Below are 17,676 nucleotides of genomic sequence, written 5' to 3'. Positions count from 1 at the left end.
TTAATCTTGAGTAGCTTTGTAGCAAAGATGTTGTGCCCAGGTGATTTTAGAGTGTGTTTTTGCTGCTTTTTACTACCTTATATGAGGGGCTAAAATGATGAACATATCAAGTGTTGCTTTTATTTCGTTTTCTTTATCATTGTGTGATCATTTTAATTGACAACCAAGCCAATCCTAAAGTTTTAACAAGTCTTTCTCTTTTTAGGATACTGAGCCAATATTTGAGGAGGAATCCAAACCAATTTACTGTCAGAATTGCCAAAGCATCTCTTTTTGTGCATTTACACAAAGGTCACTTTTGGTCGTGTGCTCCAAGTATTGGAGGGTAAGATAACTACACAAGTAGGAAATTGTGTTTTTACTCTTCATGATGTTGGCTTGTCAGACTTCCAAAGATGACTGTAGGAGCAGCTTGGTGGTAGAATGTTTTAACTGCTTGGAATTCATGTCTGAGTTTGATATCATATTTTGAGGTATGGGATCTGGCTATACATAGTTGTCTTTTTTGTTTGGGTTCATAGAGTGAGTCAGTTAATAACTATTAGTTCTGTTGACCTTAACTCCTACCTTTTGCTACTGTTTTATTCCTTGTCCTGTCAGTACCAGCGTGAGCAATGGTTAGTGAGTTTTCTGCAGGCTGGACGTAACTTTGTAGGTTGTTGTTATCCCCAGTTGCCATTTTTATCTGACATTTTGGAGTCGGGAAGGCCTTCTGGCTCTTGAGAGCCAGTGGTGGAGGAGTGCATTACTTCCACGTTGCCAGACTTTGCAATTTCCATGATAGAAGAAGAGTCAGCGAGTTTGATGACTTGCTCTATGCCTAGCATAGTTTTCAAAGCTTTCCGTGTATTATTTTTTTTAATCATCACAGCTCTCTGAGAGGTGGTATATTAGTTACCTATTTCTGTTTAACAAACTACTTCAGACATTAGGGTTTCAAACAAAAAATATATATATATCATCACTGAGTTTCTGTGGGTCAGAAAGCCAGACGTGGCTTAGCTGGGTGCCTCCAGCCCAGGGTCTCTCACAGTCGTCGATCAAGGTTTTGACCAGCACGACCGTCTCAATCCAAGGCTTACTTAGGGGAAGATCCGCTTCCAAGCTTATTCAGTTGGTGTTTGACAGGCCTCAGGTCCTACTGACCGTTGGCTGCAGACATTAGTTAGACAATTTCATTTTTATTCCAGAGCTTTTCTTGTTTCTTCTTGTAGTGCTAATATTATATACTGGTAAGTATTATAGCAAATCACGGTAAATTCTGCCAAGATTTATTCCGATTTCAAGGCTTTTTATAAGCAACTTCATTGTTGTTTCCTTAAAGAAAAATAAAATAAAAACTCTGGGCCATTGAATTGCTCATTCCTCCTGGGGAAGTGTTTTAACAATACAGAATGCACTTTTATCAGAAAACTGAGAGTGGTAGAAAAATGTTGTAAGACAAAGGTTTTACTCCCAGCTCTGTCACTTACTGGACACGTGACCTTGAGCAGGTGATGTAGCCCTCAATTGTGTCAGGTTTTTGTTTGTAGCAGTACCTGCCTGCCTGCCTCCTGCAGTGATTGTAAGGGTCTATGAGAAAATGATTGTAAAGGCACTTTGCAAACTTTGATGTGTCTTATTAATGTGAGGCCCCAGAAGGTCAGTAGCCTGTTTTGCTGATGAAATTATAGGGACTTGGCTTTTATATGTGAGAATTATTAACAATAAAACTGAGTCTGTTAACTTTATATTTACACTATTTTAACACATTGGTGAATTAGGGTAAAGTGAGCTAATCCCCTGTTAAGGAGGAGATACTCTGGTGGTAGAGTTTTTGGTTGGAAACATTGTTACTGGACATAGAAATAAAACAGGAGTCATAGCCATGCATTCTAGGGGTTGGTTGCTTGTCATTTTGGGGGGCGTGCTCCTCCCTTTAGATGCGAAGGGCTGAGGGTTCCTGTCTGTGTGTAGGGACGCACCCTTGCCCCACTCGTCACGGTCTGCTGCGCGACCGCCGGAGGCCGCACCCAGCTGGGCACCTCGTGGTGCTTTCCCTGCCCCAGTGCTCAAAATGTCTTTAACTGCGGTAGCGAACTGTAAAGGCCTGAGGTTCTTAAATATATTTCCAGAAGTTTTTATTTATTTTTAATTGAAATGTCACTGCATTTTACTTAAATGACACCAACATGGACCAGACTGTGAATTTCTTATTCCTCGCAGGTCTTCGATGCTGGTGACTACTCCCTGCTGTGTTCAGGACCCAGTGAAAACGGGCAGACGTGGACTGGAGGTGACTTTGTGTCCGCAGACAAGGTCATCATTTGGACTGAAAATGGGCAAAGTTATATTTACAAACTACCTGCCAGGTATTTAATAAATAATAAGAACTTTAATCAAAAGAAAAAGATTCCAAATTTGGGTTGTAATCTCAAAGTATAAAAATATAGAAAGTATAAATATTTCATTTAGGTAAAACATTTGAGAAGTTAGATTTGTAATGACAGTTTAACTTCTAAGCACAAAAATTAAGTGGATTTTTATTTGAAGTAGGGTATTCTAATAACATTAACTAATTTAATGCCTGTGTTAGATTAAGCATAACTTAAAAAATCCATGTTTTGTCCGCTGTCAGAAAAACCTCATCATGTGGTATGATAAAATATTTAATGTCAGTATTTTTACTGTATGTTATATTTTTGTCATTTTCAGTTGCCTTCCAGCTAGTGATTCATTCCGCAGTGATGTGGGGAAAGCAGTTGAAAATTTAATTCCTCCTGTACAACATAGCCTCTTGGATCGAACAGATAAAGAGGTAAAATTCTATCATTTATAATTGGTAGTTACATTGAAAAATTTTCACAACTATATTTATTGGCGTCTTTAGGTAGCTAAGCATTTGAAAGACTCAGTACAATTCGAGGCACTGTTTGATGATGTAAAACATTTTAACATGGTCATTATTAGCACAATTTTTAGATTTACATATAATATGCCCCTAATAGAGCATTCACCTTTCTCTAAGAGTAAAAATAATTTTATACTGACAACAAAGTGGCAATGACTTTTCAGTGAAATTCATATTGATGATATAAATTGTTTTACATTACCATGCAGTTATAAACATAATGACAGATGTGATTTTAGAAGGATAAAAATAATTATGTAGTAATGGTGACTAATAATAGTTCATTATTTGAACAAGGCATTGCGATATCTCCCCATTATTTGAACAAGGCATTGTGATTTAAATCATTAGGATTATAAATAAGAAATAAAGACATTTCTTATCTAAAAAAACCCCAAAGTTTATTATGATTTCTAAAAACCTACTTAAATCAATTTAAAGTTGAAATATGCTTAGTACTAGGTTTCCAACTCTATATTCTTTGAGTACTAATAAAGAAACTGGTTTTAGAAATACAGTTTCCTTTGCTTATGTTCTGTGTTTCCATGGCTTTTTCGTTCTGAACATTTTGTTCCATCTTTATGTGGAGAAGATGGTGAAGGGAGAGAATTATTTTTTCTGTGAATATTTTGAATATACAGAATGTAGACATGTCTGTACAGTTAAGGTTCTCTATAACCTGCCCCTTTTTCTCTTAAACTCCTACTTACTGCTTTCCAAACTAGACAGTCCCTTCTGTTTAAACTAAGGGATAATGACATGTAAAAAAATACATAAAATAAAGCAAATCCATAGCACATTTCTTTTTTTAAATCACATTTCTTTAAGTATCAGCTCCCTAATACATTTTAAATTAAAATACATGTGTTATGTGGTGTGAGATTCACATTAAAATATGGAATACTGGTTGTTACAACTGTTGTGGCAACTTTTCCTGGTTAAGCATGTTGTTTATCCATTAAAACTTTTAGTCATTTTCAGACGTTAAGTTAAATCAAATAATTGATTATGCTTAATGCATGTAATTTCTATAAGCTAGTGCTCTTAAAGAAACAACTAATACTGAATATGGTAAATAGGTTATTTGTTAACTATAACTGTAAACACTGAAGTCTGTTTTTCACTCCTTTTCAGGATAAGTGTCTATGCTTTAATACTCAAGTTTTTGTACATTAATAATCTAAATTTTAAATTTAGGAGGCTACCACTGTTTAATATTTTGAAATAAGTGATCTCATGTGAGGCACAGGATCTTAAACAGAAAAATAATTTGTTTTAAAAATGAAAGTACACATGAGACCCTAATGAGTGGTTTCTGTTCCTAGCGGTTTTCAGCTAACGTATCAGGCTAGGTTTAAGTGGATTATGTAAATGTGACCAAGTAAAGTGTTGTGCTGTTAGCTGAAGAATATTCTAATTAAAAATTAAAAAGGAGTCCTCTATTTCTACCACTTTGATAGTCACTAGGAATAGCAGCAAAACTAAACTAATCAGGGACAGGCAGAAAGCTCAGATTAGCCAGTTCTCCCCTTTTGACCTTTCAAGTGGAGACTTTCCTTTTTGGTAAAGAGTGGTATATCTTTGTATTAGTTGCTTAATAGCAGACAATTAAATAATTGCATGGCAGTGCGTAATCGGTTTTTAAAATTATTTATTTATTTTTTAGTGAAGGTACTGGGGATTGAACCCGGGACCTTGTGCATGCTAGGCACGCAGTCTACTACTGAGCTATACCCTCCCCCCAAATAATCAGTTTTTATAAAGCAGGAAAAAAAGAATATAAGTATTAATTCTAGAGAAAGGGTATAAATGTAGTTTTCATTTCTTTGAATGTTTGTGTTATACGATGTACTGGATTTGAGTATTAGCTGACATGTGTATTAGTGCTACAAAATTAATTAAATATTGTTGAGTACTCATTTCTATAAATGTACTTTTTTTGTTTACTTTGATACCGAGACAAAGTACTTAACATCCTAATCTGAAGAAATGTTAACGTGTGAAATATTTTTATTAAAAATATGGCTAAAGATATCGGAACAATTTTTTTTTGCAGTTGCTAATTTGTCCTCCTGTTACTCGGTTCTTCTATGGATGCAAGGAATACTTCCACAAATTATTAATTCAGGGTGATTCTTCTGGCAGGTTGAATATTTGGAACATATCAGACACACCCGATAAACAGGAAGGCAAAGGAGGTAATAGTAAATCATGTGCTGTGATTTCTCAGTTCTTTTCATTTAACCACCTGAATACTAACCACTGAATAGCAAATTCATAATGTACATACGTCATTTTCTTCTTAGAATTATAGTTAACGACAGTTATTATTCTTTGGCATATTATTAAATCAACTATAAGCACGTTAATTTTTATATATTTAATTTTTTGTTCTAACATGCATAAATGTTTTTCCTTTATACAAAACAAAACCCCCACAGGGCTGGAAATGACAACTTCTATTAGTTTGCAAGAAGCATTTGACAGACTGAATCCTTGTCCTGCTGGAATTATAGATCAGCTGAGTGTGATTCCCAACAGTAATGAACCTCTTAAGGTAACTGCAAGTGTGTACATACCAGCGCATGGACGACTCGTTTGCGGCCGTGAAGATGGAAGCATCATTATCGTACCTGCCACACAGACAGCCATAGTGCAGCTGCTGCAGGGGGAACACATGCTCCGCAGAGGTACCCTGAAACCTGCCAGTGTCTAAAGTGTTCTGAGAGCTTTGTAACCACGAACCTGACGATGTCTGCACTCTTTATTTGTAACAAATGCAGTGAATCAGTGGAGATGTTAGTGTGCAATGTAGTTGGTAGAGTTTAATAAAATACACTACAGTTGATCCTTGAACAACTCAGGGGGTTAGGGGCGCTGATCCTCTGCACAGTTGAAAATCTGCATGTAACTTTGCAATTGGCCTTCTGTATCCGTGGTTGCACGTCCTCGGATTCAACCACCTGTGTGCTGTGAAGTGTTATGTATATATTTACTGAAAGAAATCTGCATATAAGTGGACACACGCAGTTCAAATCTGTGTTGTTCAAGAATCAACTGTACTCGACAAATGTCTGTTATTGGAATAAACACCATGTAATGACTGTAAATAAAGAAGTAACCCATTTTACCTCCTTGATATATGTTTATAATTCCATTTATTATTAGGGATCTCTATGGCATACTTAATAATTATCATATTATCAGTAATACTGGTAATCTTTTAGAACAGTGCTGTCCAGTAGAAATATATGTGTAATAATATATGTGATTTTCTAAGTGCTACATTAAAAAAAGTAAAAATGAAGCAGATGAAATTCATTTTAATAACATAATTTTATTTAATCCAGTGTAGCAAAACTATTATCATTTCAATTTGTAATCAACATAAAAATGACTAATGAGCTATTTTACATTTTTGGGGTAGTAAGTCCTTGAAGGTCCAGGTATATTTTACATTTGTGGCACATAGGGACCCACTCTGGCCACACTGCAAGTGTTCAGTAGTCTCATGTGGTTTGTAGCTACTGTATTGGACAGAGCAGTTCTAGAAGATAGAAGCCTTTTTAATGGTAAAATGTATAGCTCTTCTGACAATTCATGTTTGCTTTTGTTTAGTGAAACTTTGGGAGACTTTCATTTTCCCATTTTACATCTAAAACCTCATCCACAGGTTGGCCACCTCACAGGACACTCCGTGGTCATCGGAACAAAGTCACATGTTTGCTGTATCCTCATCAGGTCTCAGCTCGTTATGATCAAAGATATCTGATATCTGGAGGTGTGGATTTTTCGGTCATAATTTGGGACATATTTTCCGGAGAAATGAAACATATCTTCTGTGTCCATGGTGGCGAGATTACTCAACTTCTAGTTCCACCTGAAAACTGTAGTGTAAGTTGATCGTAAAAGATTATTTCACCACGGTAGAGGCAAGTTATGTTGCTATCAGGCTTAATGTGAGTGGAATCTAGCGTAACTTAAAATGTGACAAGAGAATTAATGAAGCCCTTTTAATTTTAAAGCTGAGTAACGGTAACGTGTAATGTTTAGGCCAAGTTATGATTATTTACTACTGGGCACATAGAAATAGACGATGCACATAGTGTTTCTTCCTGTTACTGGCTCCCAAGTAGTATGACTTGTCCCTGAAACATAGTAGCAATTCAGAACATGTTTATTGAAGTTTCAGTTTTCTGTTTTAAAATAATTTAAGTATCCCCAAAGTCATCCTATAATTTCATTACTTTCAGGTCCATCTGAACAAAAAGATAGTGGACATATATTTTGGTAGAAGCAAAATGCTTATCGATACTTACAGAGTTGATTTAAATGAATGACGATTGTGACAAGGGAAGTTATAACAGACACTGATAATGACTTTGAAAAATTTTGCAAATACCTCTGTGGAGGCAGATTGCTTTCTTAGTGATGTGTGTGTAAGTTAGACCACGATGTCAAGTGTAAAAAGCCAAATAAATTTTAGAAATAGGAGATTTTAGGAGGACTTAGGACAGATAAATAATAGACCCATAATTTCTTTTACTGTTTGTTCATCATGAACTTGTTCGTGTGATCAGCCACCTAAGTGCATAGTCAGTATTCCCCAACACCCACCCTTGTGCGAGCGCACGCGCACACACTGTCTTGCACACATATTTCACGCTTATCATAATCCATTCAGTGTCACCAGTTATGGTCTTGCTGAAATGAGAAGCATTTCGCTTGCGTATCTGGTGCAGTGTTCACAAGGGGTCTCATTTCAAAACCCAGGAAATTTTCCTGGGCCTTTCTGCTTGCGTCCTCAGTCTCCCCGTTCTGCCAACGCTAGAGTTCGTTTGACTTGGTGCTGCTGGTGGTGTAGGAAGTCCTAGTACTAGTGTGGCGCTCTCTCTCTCTCTTTTTTTTTTCCCTGACAGATTTGAAAATTCAGAACGTAATTATTCTCTTCCTTCTTTTTTGATTTTTGCCTTTTTCTTTCTTTCATTTGGTCGTTCATTTTTTTTCATCACTGTGAAAAATTGCTGTGCAATTATTTAAATAAGTAATTTTACGTCTATTTTAGTGAAATAGATATCACTGTAATTGTACTCGTAAGTTACAGCACTCTTAGAACCCCTGTCCTAAACTTCATTTTACAGTAGTTACGCCCCATAGTAAAACATGAGTTTTTTTCATCTCTGACTGCAAATTTGAAATACCTAATTTTTTTGATGCCGAAATGGATAATTTATCTTATTCCAGTTTAGAGCAACCATTTCTGATTTGGCTGGGGAGGCCAAAAAGACACACCAAATGCCTGAGGGGTCTGAGAAAGAGAGCAGCTGAAAGGAGAGCAGACACTTTTGAGGCTTCTGGAGTGCGGCAGCAGCAGACTTCTCTAAATCTCTAGCACTAGGACTGTGCATTTACAGATGAGAATCAGCTGACCTCTCCCCTCCACGTCCCTGTCAGCTTCTCTTACCTTCCGTCTTACTTATCAGGGAACATTTGTGTGTGTAATGCAGTCTGATGCCATTTACTTACATTAGAAAAACACGCACAGCCATATTATATATTTATGGATACATGTATAGGTAGTAAAATTGTTAAAATTGAACTGGAAAAATAAGTACCAACTTCAGATTCTGTTTCCTTTTGGAAGTGATGGGAATAAGTATTGAAGGGAGCAAAAGATGTGACCTCTCTAAGTGTCATGTTTTATTTCCTTTTAGTAAATGTATATTTGATATTACTTCCCTCTTTGATTGGTGTGGATGATTGGATCATCATAGCTTTTTGCTGCTACTAGAACTTAATTCAGAACAGAATTTTTGGAAAATGTTTTGAAATAAATTATGTATCAACAATATATATGTTTCCCAGTGTGAGGCTAAGTTCTTTAATTGATTAGTTTTAAATGATTACTTTTCCTTTTATCTCACTGAGCTTGTGTTGTTACCTATCCAGAAGGGGGCAGCATGAGTTTGTGAAAACGGAATTGTCAGGTATCTAACCTTATCGTGCCTTCCTTTGACAATGTTAAATCCCTAGCTCTTAGAGACAAGACCCGATGGTGAGAATGGTGTATGTGACTGTATGTGTGCTAAGTGCCTCAGGTTCGCAGCCAGTAAGAACAATGAACATCGTAGGTTTTCTCTGTAATATATTTTTAACCTACAGATAATTTCCATTCCTGTATAATCTAATTTATCTTTTTTCTGTTTAGCTTCTTTCATATTTTTGAATCCTAGAATCTTCCCCTACCCAGATATTTGATGAAATTTGATTAAAAAACAATGCCTGAATTGAAGCAAACATCAAATACTTGAGTCTATCTAAAATTTATTTATGTCTGTGGGTTGAGGAAAGGATAAAAATCATCTGTTCTTCCCTAAAGTAACAGATTATCTCAATGTCATTTATTAAATAAGTTCTTCTTTGATAGGTAATATCTTCTTAATCTTACATTAAATTCTTCATATTTATTTGTTCTTTTATTAATAAGGAAGCAGTTGAAGAAAAATGGAGTTCCACTATATCTTTAGTGTCTTTTGTATGTAGTGAATGAATGGAGATATTAAAACTTGTCCTTAAAAGTCTTATTTTCATTAGAACATAACTGTTCTATTAGGTGGTTAGTCAGTGTTTTGTTTGGACCATATGGTCTTATTTTCTAAAATAGCTATTAAAGAAACAACCCTACCTTTTTTTTTTTAAAGAAGGATGAGCTATGGATTTCTGTAAAAAAATTTTTTTAATCTAGTTTTGTGAATGTGTGGAAATGAAATTAACATTTGCAGGCTCTTTTTTCCCCTTCATGTAGAGTATTTAAAAGTGATGAATGAGGCATCTTAACTGCACATTTATGTTCCAGAGAAGGAGTTCTGGGAAGTAAGAAATAATGATTAAGAGAATAGGGGGATTGATTTATGAGTGAAAGCTGGTCATTTATAGCTTGTCTAATGATGGGCATATTTAAAAGGAGAGACAGTAGTTAGTGTTCATATATTTAGAGAATGTTCAGACAAAGAGAAAAATTGTTTTGGGCATCTAAGAGATTGAAATAATATGAGGAAAAGAATAGTTTAGAAAACAAATTAGCAAAAGTAGAAAAAATATATATGTATAATTTACATTGGAAACTGTTTGAAAGCAGAATCACCTCCCCATGGAGCTGGTGGGTGGGATATACTAGCTGCCTCTGATTTCTGTAATTCATGGCAGATGCTTGGGAACAGGTTACATAAGAGGTTTCTGGGAATGGTTTAAAATGAAGTCTTGTAAAATGCGTAAGGTCAGGCTGGATGACCTAGGTGGTGCATTCTGACTCTGTCAGATCCTGTGATAGCTTGTGGCATTCTGCTGCTCAGCACTAATGTACTGTGAGGGTTATTTACTGGCAAAATTCAATGAGCCTTTATTTGGTTGAGGATCAGAATTATTTGAAAAATAATAATTGGCCTTGGAATATATTTGTTTTGGTCCAATATCTCTTCCTTTTCCTTGCCCCAGTTATCTTAATTTTTTCATCAAATCAAAATAAGAGTTTTTACTTGGTTAAAAATTCTGTTGCTTTTTGTTAACCCCTGCTTTTAATTAGCTTTTGATGCTAATTGGTGCATATTGCTTCCAGGGAAGAACTAACACAGTGTTTGGAAAATGATTTTGAATAATTTTGAATAATTTCAGGAATAAGTTCTTCCTATAAAGTACTAGACAAATTGATCAGAGGCTCAATCCACGCTGTACAAGTTCAAAAAAATTTTTTTAATGGTATTTGTGTATTACACTCCTTAAGTCGGTTGACAGCAGTGGGTGCTGAAGTGGAATCTGTGAGACATTATTCAGGGTACGGGGATAAAATATTAAAGCTCTTACTTCTTTTTTTGACCTTATGAAATTGAGCTTATGAATATTTCCTAGATGGAAGGACACTGGTGCCTCTCTTGCTTCATACATCAAACAGGTACATATTATGTGGGCCGAGAGGGGGGCTGCCCCGTCACGGAGGGCGACAACAGTGCGCTCACCAGGGGTGTGTCCAGTTAAAATGTGTTCGCTTAGCAGAACTACAGCTTGTACTGTGTAATTCTTAACTGGGCTGTTAACAACATGGACAGAGAAGAGGATGATGGAAGATACTTCCAATGAAAATGAAGTATCTTTTCATTAGCCACATTATGATGTTCAAACAGTGATCATTCGATCAATCTTGGCAACAGGGCAGGCACAAAATTCATGATTATATAAAATATGTATTTACACCCACTATCATTAACAATGCAGCCTTTCTAAAGATATATATTGTGCTTTGAGGTATTGGCTAATGCTAACATGAAGTTATCTACATTACTAAGACATTTAAGAAAAGATTTCGTTTCATCTGAAATTTGTTTATTTAAGCTGAGTCGTCCTTTAAAACTATTCTTGTGTGTATTTTACAATGTCATGATATAGTGGCACAGAAGTACATATACAATTTATAAATATACATACAGTGAGAATGCATTACAAAGTTTTTTTTTAATGAATAGATGTGTGATCAAAAAAAAGCTTGAAACATAAATGCTTTTTAGTTAAAGATCTGAGGTTCACAGTTTTTAGTTATTATGTTATTATTCTGATTACACAATTTAAATGTCTTATTCTGATTAAAATATCCTTGATGTTGTCACGTTTAGGTGACTTTTCCAGGTTGAAATAGAAGAAAATGAAGTAGAATGGAATGAATCAAATTACAGAATTAGTCATTGTAGGTGTAGTAAATGTTCAATAACCAAGATCGCGAGAATTTAATAATAAGAAAAGAATTGTGGTAATTCAACTCATTTGTGGGAAGCTGGGTCTAAATCAAAGAGAGATAAGAGTTATCAAATATTCTTTAAGGAGTGCTTCTTCAGTAATTTTGAGGACAGATAAGAAGAAACCAAGTTAATTGTGTTTTAGCAAATCTTTTAAGTGCTTTCATTGAACAGGTAGCTGAGAATTATTTATCATTACTCTGTTTATTATTTGAATTAAAATTAATACCAAAGTGGTGCTTGAGAATGGTCTTTTTCTTTTCACATTTAAATAGGCTAGACATTTGCTTTGTTTGTACCATTTAATTTATTTTCACACAGCCTATGAAGGTAACCATCAACTCAGAATTAATTAGTGGAGTCAAAATTAATGAGGTTTTACTGTATTGAGCTATTTCTACTCTCGGCCACTTTTCTTCACATAAGTTGGACTAGCATTTTCTTGAAAGAAGAAAAATTAGATTTATTTAGATCTATATTTTAAAAAGCAGAGAGCCATCTTTTCTTGTGAGTTAAGTACCTCTAATAACTGTGCTTTCTTGGGCTTGGCAATATTGATTTTTGTGTGTTTATTTTCAGTCTTGATTATTTTGGCTGTTTCCAGACTGTTGCTCATTACAGTAAAGCTAGACTTAACTCTTCACATGATTATTTTCATTTATGCGTATGGTATAACATTTTTATTTTGGACCAAACATTTTCTTTGTGGTTGAGGCATGTCAGTTGCCAGTTTTCATCATTATTGCACTAGCCAAAGGAAAACAGAACCATTCCTTAAAACGTATTTATGTATGTTTAGAAGAGAACGCGTCATGTGGGAATGAAAAGCTAGAACTTGGAGAATTCAATTATTTTTCCTTTCAGAAAATTATATCCTAAAAAAAAAATTACATCTTATAATCTTTTTAAAACATACCCTATGCTATTATTTAATATTTCCTTTGTGTGTTAGTTTTTACTAATAAGAGTGATAACATGATATAGGGTTTTTAAATTTTTTTATGAGGATGGATTGTATTTTCTTGAATTTAAAAAAATTATCCATCAGCATATAAACGTCAAGGGTGAAAGTTCTGATGGTGCAACTTCTCATGAGGAGTTCGTGCTGAAGGGCAAGATCCTCAGAGGAAGAGGGAAGCCTTTTTACTTTGCTTAACGTGTGCAGTCTTCTCTCTGCTAGGCGACAAACTATAGTAAGAGATGTTGGCAGAGAGAATGTGTGGGCCAGCGGTTCTCAGTAGGCTCGTATCACCTCAGATGTTGAGATCTACCAACAGAATCTAATTTGAAAAACACCAAACGTAGTAACGAATATTGGTAAAAATTCACCTTAAAAGCAAACAGGCAAACGGACTTCACCCCAACTCATGCCTCATTTTCTCTATAATAAGGAATGACAAGAATGTATGTGAATATTAAGGAAATGATTGTCGACTTGGGGACCAGCAAGTAGGCGAGTTAGGTGCGTGGCATTAATTAAGGGTTAGCTCATTTTAAGTAAGATTTTGGAGAGCTTATGAGTCAAAGTAGCAGAGTGAAAATTAGTGGCAGGCGTTGTGAGGCCTGATTAAAGGATGTGAATAGAATAAAAGGGATGCTGTTTAGGAATTGTTCTTTTTAGTCACTCGGACACAGAGAAAAAAAGATCACTGTTAGATTTATTTTCTCCAATGAGAGAAATAAAATGACCAGTTTTTAGCAGATCGATGTTGCAAAATAGGAAATAGTTAACCATCATGTAGCAATCATCCCTTTTTGTAAACTGGATGATGGATGTATTTCATAAATACAAAGTCAGCATTAATGACTATCTGTAGAAATACAGAGCATCCGTTGCATTAAACTGTTATCTTCAGTTAGCAATGTACGTCTGGTGAAACTCAGAAATATTTTATGTGCTGTGAAATACGTTTTATTCTAACATTGCCTATGTTTAAATGATATTTTTGTAGTTTGCCACTTTATTTTGACGTATGACTTAATTAAAAAGTGAATTTTTGCATGCCATAGTCAGCTGCCCCTCAGTTTTTAATGTCTTTTTAAAAAAGGAAATCATATTTTATGCTTCAGTTGAATGCTTATCAGGGAGCTTGAAATAAATAGCTTAACAAACGCTTGCTGAAGAAAATTCTGTATGACGTTTTATTGAATGTTTATAACACGATCTCTCTGAACTTAGTTTTCTTAACTTTTAAAATCAGTTAATACCTCCTAGGCTGATTATAGTTTTAAAATCATTATAAAACAAAAAGTACAAATAAAGCTAATACAGAACAAAATGTTAAAGCGTGAATTTAAGAACAAAGTAAGTTAGTTAAATCTTACACCCTTTTTTAAATTAATGCTCTGCTTTATTCAAACATTGATTTTATGTTGTTTACAAAAATAAATATTATTCAGTTAGATGCAAATACAGCTAAATCATGGTGAAGAGAAAATGAAAGAAAAAGTGGATGAGGCCACTGAGAGTCCACATTGATAAATACAGTTTGGTGTTTGAGATGTCTGCCCACATCCTCCACTGTTCTAGGCAGAAAATTCAGTTCCAGGTTTCTTAGTAACCAAAACATAAAAGAAATCAGTTGTAGCAGCTTTCTCCAAAGTGTGTTTCTCAAAAAACTGCATCTTCTTAGATTATGATGAACAAATAAACTTGGAGATGAGTGGTAGCATATGCCCCTTGTGGGGATAATTATATTCACATCAGCATGTTAAAGCCTCTTAAGAGTTCTGGGGGTAAAAATGGCAACTGTAACTTGTGTTTCCAATGCACACATGGTAAACCACCGCCTTGCTTTTCTCATCTGATACGTGACAACATTTCCCATTGAGATAGACCAATCAGCGAGATACTGTTCTTTAGCTGAAAAACTCTACTTAGGCAAAGCCCTGGAGGATGAGGTTTGAGAATTTTCTCTTCTGGATCCTGTAGAAGGGATAGTATGTCTGTAGTGCCGTGGATCATCCGCAATCAATAGCCACAACATACACAATAACAAGTTTTGGGTGGCGGTGTTCATAGGGTTTCACCTTCATGTGATCTGGCAGCAGAATCTAATAAGTCACGAAAAGTTTGAAATTGCTTACAGATTAGATTGTCTTATAAACATGTAAAGACTTTAATTTTTAATTTTCTAGGTTATAGACTTAGTTCTCCATAGCTAGTGAGCATCTTTACCATCTTTGATTATGTTTATTCCATCTTGTTCTAAAAAGCCATGGAAGAGCAAAAACTTCTATGCAGCAGAATGTTTAATTGGCTGTTGTATGTTAGTTGAGATCATGCACCTGCTGACGTTACAAATGGAAGCTATGAAGCACATCTACAGATAATACAAATTCTGCGTAGTACTTAAGAAATGATTGTGGCAGAGGGACCCTGAGGGTATTGTTTTTGAGCAAAGAAGCAGGGAGGAGCATGGGTCTTGTGACAAGAGTCAGAAACAGAAAGAAGCACTCCAGAAAGCAGCTCCAGTCACTAACAAAGGGAAGTTCAGACTGTGGAAAGAGAACACATAATAGTAGATCAATTCTTTTCCCCAGCTTTGCCTGTTCACACATAAGAATTATTTTTAGTAAGGTCATCTTCAAATTTGAACAGCAAATTTTTTAAGACATCTTTCCCCTATTTAATGGAGGATTTATTTAATATTTTTAAAAGGGTCATGATGATGGAACTGGGAGTTTTATGTACAATATAAAGGAAGAAAATTTTCAACACATCCTAATATTGTGGTTGGTGTTTTCAGCAGCAGTGAATGTATAATTAATTTTGGTCTAATTGAAGACCAGATCCACTTTATTCTGAATTTAATGTAAATATAATTAAAGTTTATTCTTTTTTCAGGCAAGAGTACAGCACTGCATCTGCTCTGTAGCCAGTGACCACTCAGTGGGACTCCTAAGTTTGCGAGAGAAAAAATGCATTATGCTGGCATCTCGTCATCTTTTCCCCATTCAAGTAATCAAGTGGAGGCCCTCTGATGATTACCTAGTTGTGGGATGTTCAGATGGCTCCGTGTACGTCTGGCAGATGGACACTGGTAAGAACAAATGTTGAGCCAGACCAGAAAATTAAATGTTCTTATTATGATGATACATGTAAAACATTATTTTAAAATACCACACATATTGAATTAACAATTGATATAAACACAAGAGTATGGTAAACTTGTCTAACAGGACTTAAAACATTATATTAATATGATAAAGGAAGAGTATCATTTTCCGGAATTTCTTAGCTGCTTAAATATATGATACTTGAATACTTTAGAATATGAAATTTTTTATAAGTGAGACCTTACTGAAAGAGAAAGTTGCTTTTTCAGTAATTTCCCTAGTAGGAAAAGACAAAGAGCTCCTAACTGTATGTGTACTGGAGGGCATTATTCTGATAACCAGTTTAGTACAATTACCCAATACGTAATATTCCAATTTAACAATTATCTTCTGATCTTCAGAAGGAGTTTGGTAAATAATCAGTCAACAATGGCATTCTTAAGTCAAGATTAAGGTAGAAAAGCAGAATAATATTTGGATTTCAACCATAACGGGAGGTGTACATTCTTTTTCCTCCTTGCTGTTCAGGCTTTAGCTAGTGATGTAAAGGTCCCTGGGGAGTCAGTAAGGCACATCCTGAAGGTATTGACATTATTTATTTATTAAATTTATTTATTTATTAAATAAATTAAAAATGGAGCTAAATAAATCACACCATCTAAGGTTTGATGCATGAAATGTCTTTAAACTCTGAGGAGATACTTTCTCTCTCTACTTAGTGTTTTGGGAATGCATTTTTACAGATGAAGCCATATGACACCAAAACTACTCATGCATTTTGTGCAATTTTCTGTGTTTGCTGTTTTGAATTAAACTGATTATGAATATAATTCAAAAGGCATTTAAAAGTAATTTTAAAGACACTTAAAAATATCTTAACTTTATGCTTTTATGCAGTACTTTCTTTTAGTTGTTTTTTTCCCTCAAATGGGTACTTTTTATTTTCAGCGTTTATTTCCTAATGAAATGAAACTGAAGCTAGTAATATATAATTTAGCTAGAGAGGTAGCGGTCCAGAGTCTTCGTTTCTTTTACTGTATCTTAATTATATGCAATAGCACGTAATAGTGATGTAGAGGCCATGGAAATTGTTATTCTTTCACATCTCTGGGTAGTCAGAAAAGTAGCCGAACAACTAGCAACAAAATTTGGCCACCTGAACCTCTTGACTTCTACCTAGGAACTTATTTTTTTGTGGCAGGGGGAAGAGGTAGTTAGGTTTATTTATTTATTTTTAGAGGAGGTATTGGGGATTGAACCTAGGACCTTGTACATGCTAGGCATGCACTCTACCACTTGAGCTATATCCTCCCCCCTCTAGGAACTTATTAAAGGTGGGTCACCGACCTAGATGGTGGCTGCTTCTGTATGGACCTGTTTATATTCTTTCAGGATCAACCGTCTCGATCTTCACAGTTGATGTTCCCAGTAAGCATGCAGTGTTGTTCTCACAGGCATTTGACAAGGTCAAGATCCTGTCTATTTGGGAAACAGTGGCCTGTTTTAAGTAATGACTGATGATATAAAACGTTCTTCTTATCTGACCATTACCAAGCCTTACCACCATTCTCATCTACACATTTTTATTGTCTTTGCTACATAACAAACATGATTCACCACATACCCACTTCTATAGGGACAGTCTTGTACAAATGCAAACACCAGTAGTGCTTGCCAAATATTATTCAAAATTAGTGTGTGAAGTCTTAGCAATTTACTTGGTTCTGTTATCTTTTTCCTTTTCATTTATTTTCTATCCCTTCTAGTTTTCTGCAGTTTTTGCAGTTACTGCATGCAATATGCATTGGAGTCATTTTTTAAAACTTAGTTATCCAATAAAATGTAATAGGGAATATGAACTAATGCATATTTGGCTACTGACACAGCATACATATAGCAACACATATAAAGCAAGTATACCCCAAAACATTTATTCTAATTTTT

General features: G+C 35.1%; 1 protein-coding gene across 4 annotated transcripts in view; it reads left to right on the top strand.

Moving 5' to 3' along the window:
* WDR7 (WD repeat domain 7) overlaps window positions 1–17,676 on the top strand; it is a 287,874-nt gene that overhangs the window by 35,535 nt on the left and 234,663 nt on the right. For all 4 annotated transcript variants that reach the window (XM_072952162.1, XM_072952165.1, XM_072952163.1 and 1 more), the window contains 7 exons: window positions 206–325; window positions 2,206–2,351; window positions 2,695–2,797; window positions 4,947–5,088; window positions 5,332–5,580; window positions 6,564–6,784; window positions 15,521–15,716. In XM_072952162.1, the coding sequence (XP_072808263.1) occupies window positions 206–325; window positions 2,206–2,351; window positions 2,695–2,797; window positions 4,947–5,088; window positions 5,332–5,580; window positions 6,564–6,784; window positions 15,521–15,716 (1,177 nt within the window). The remainder of the gene's footprint in view (window positions 1–205; window positions 326–2,205; window positions 2,352–2,694; window positions 2,798–4,946; window positions 5,089–5,331; window positions 5,581–6,563; window positions 6,785–15,520; window positions 15,717–17,676) is intronic.

Source organism: Vicugna pacos, chromosome 30 (genome assembly GCF_048564905.1).
Source record: "Vicugna pacos chromosome 30, VicPac4, whole genome shotgun sequence".
Classification (NCBI taxonomy): domain Eukaryota; kingdom Metazoa; phylum Chordata; class Mammalia; order Artiodactyla; family Camelidae; genus Vicugna; species Vicugna pacos.
The sequence above is the reverse complement of the archived record's forward strand: the minus strand, read 5'-3'. Positions and strand labels throughout refer to the sequence as shown.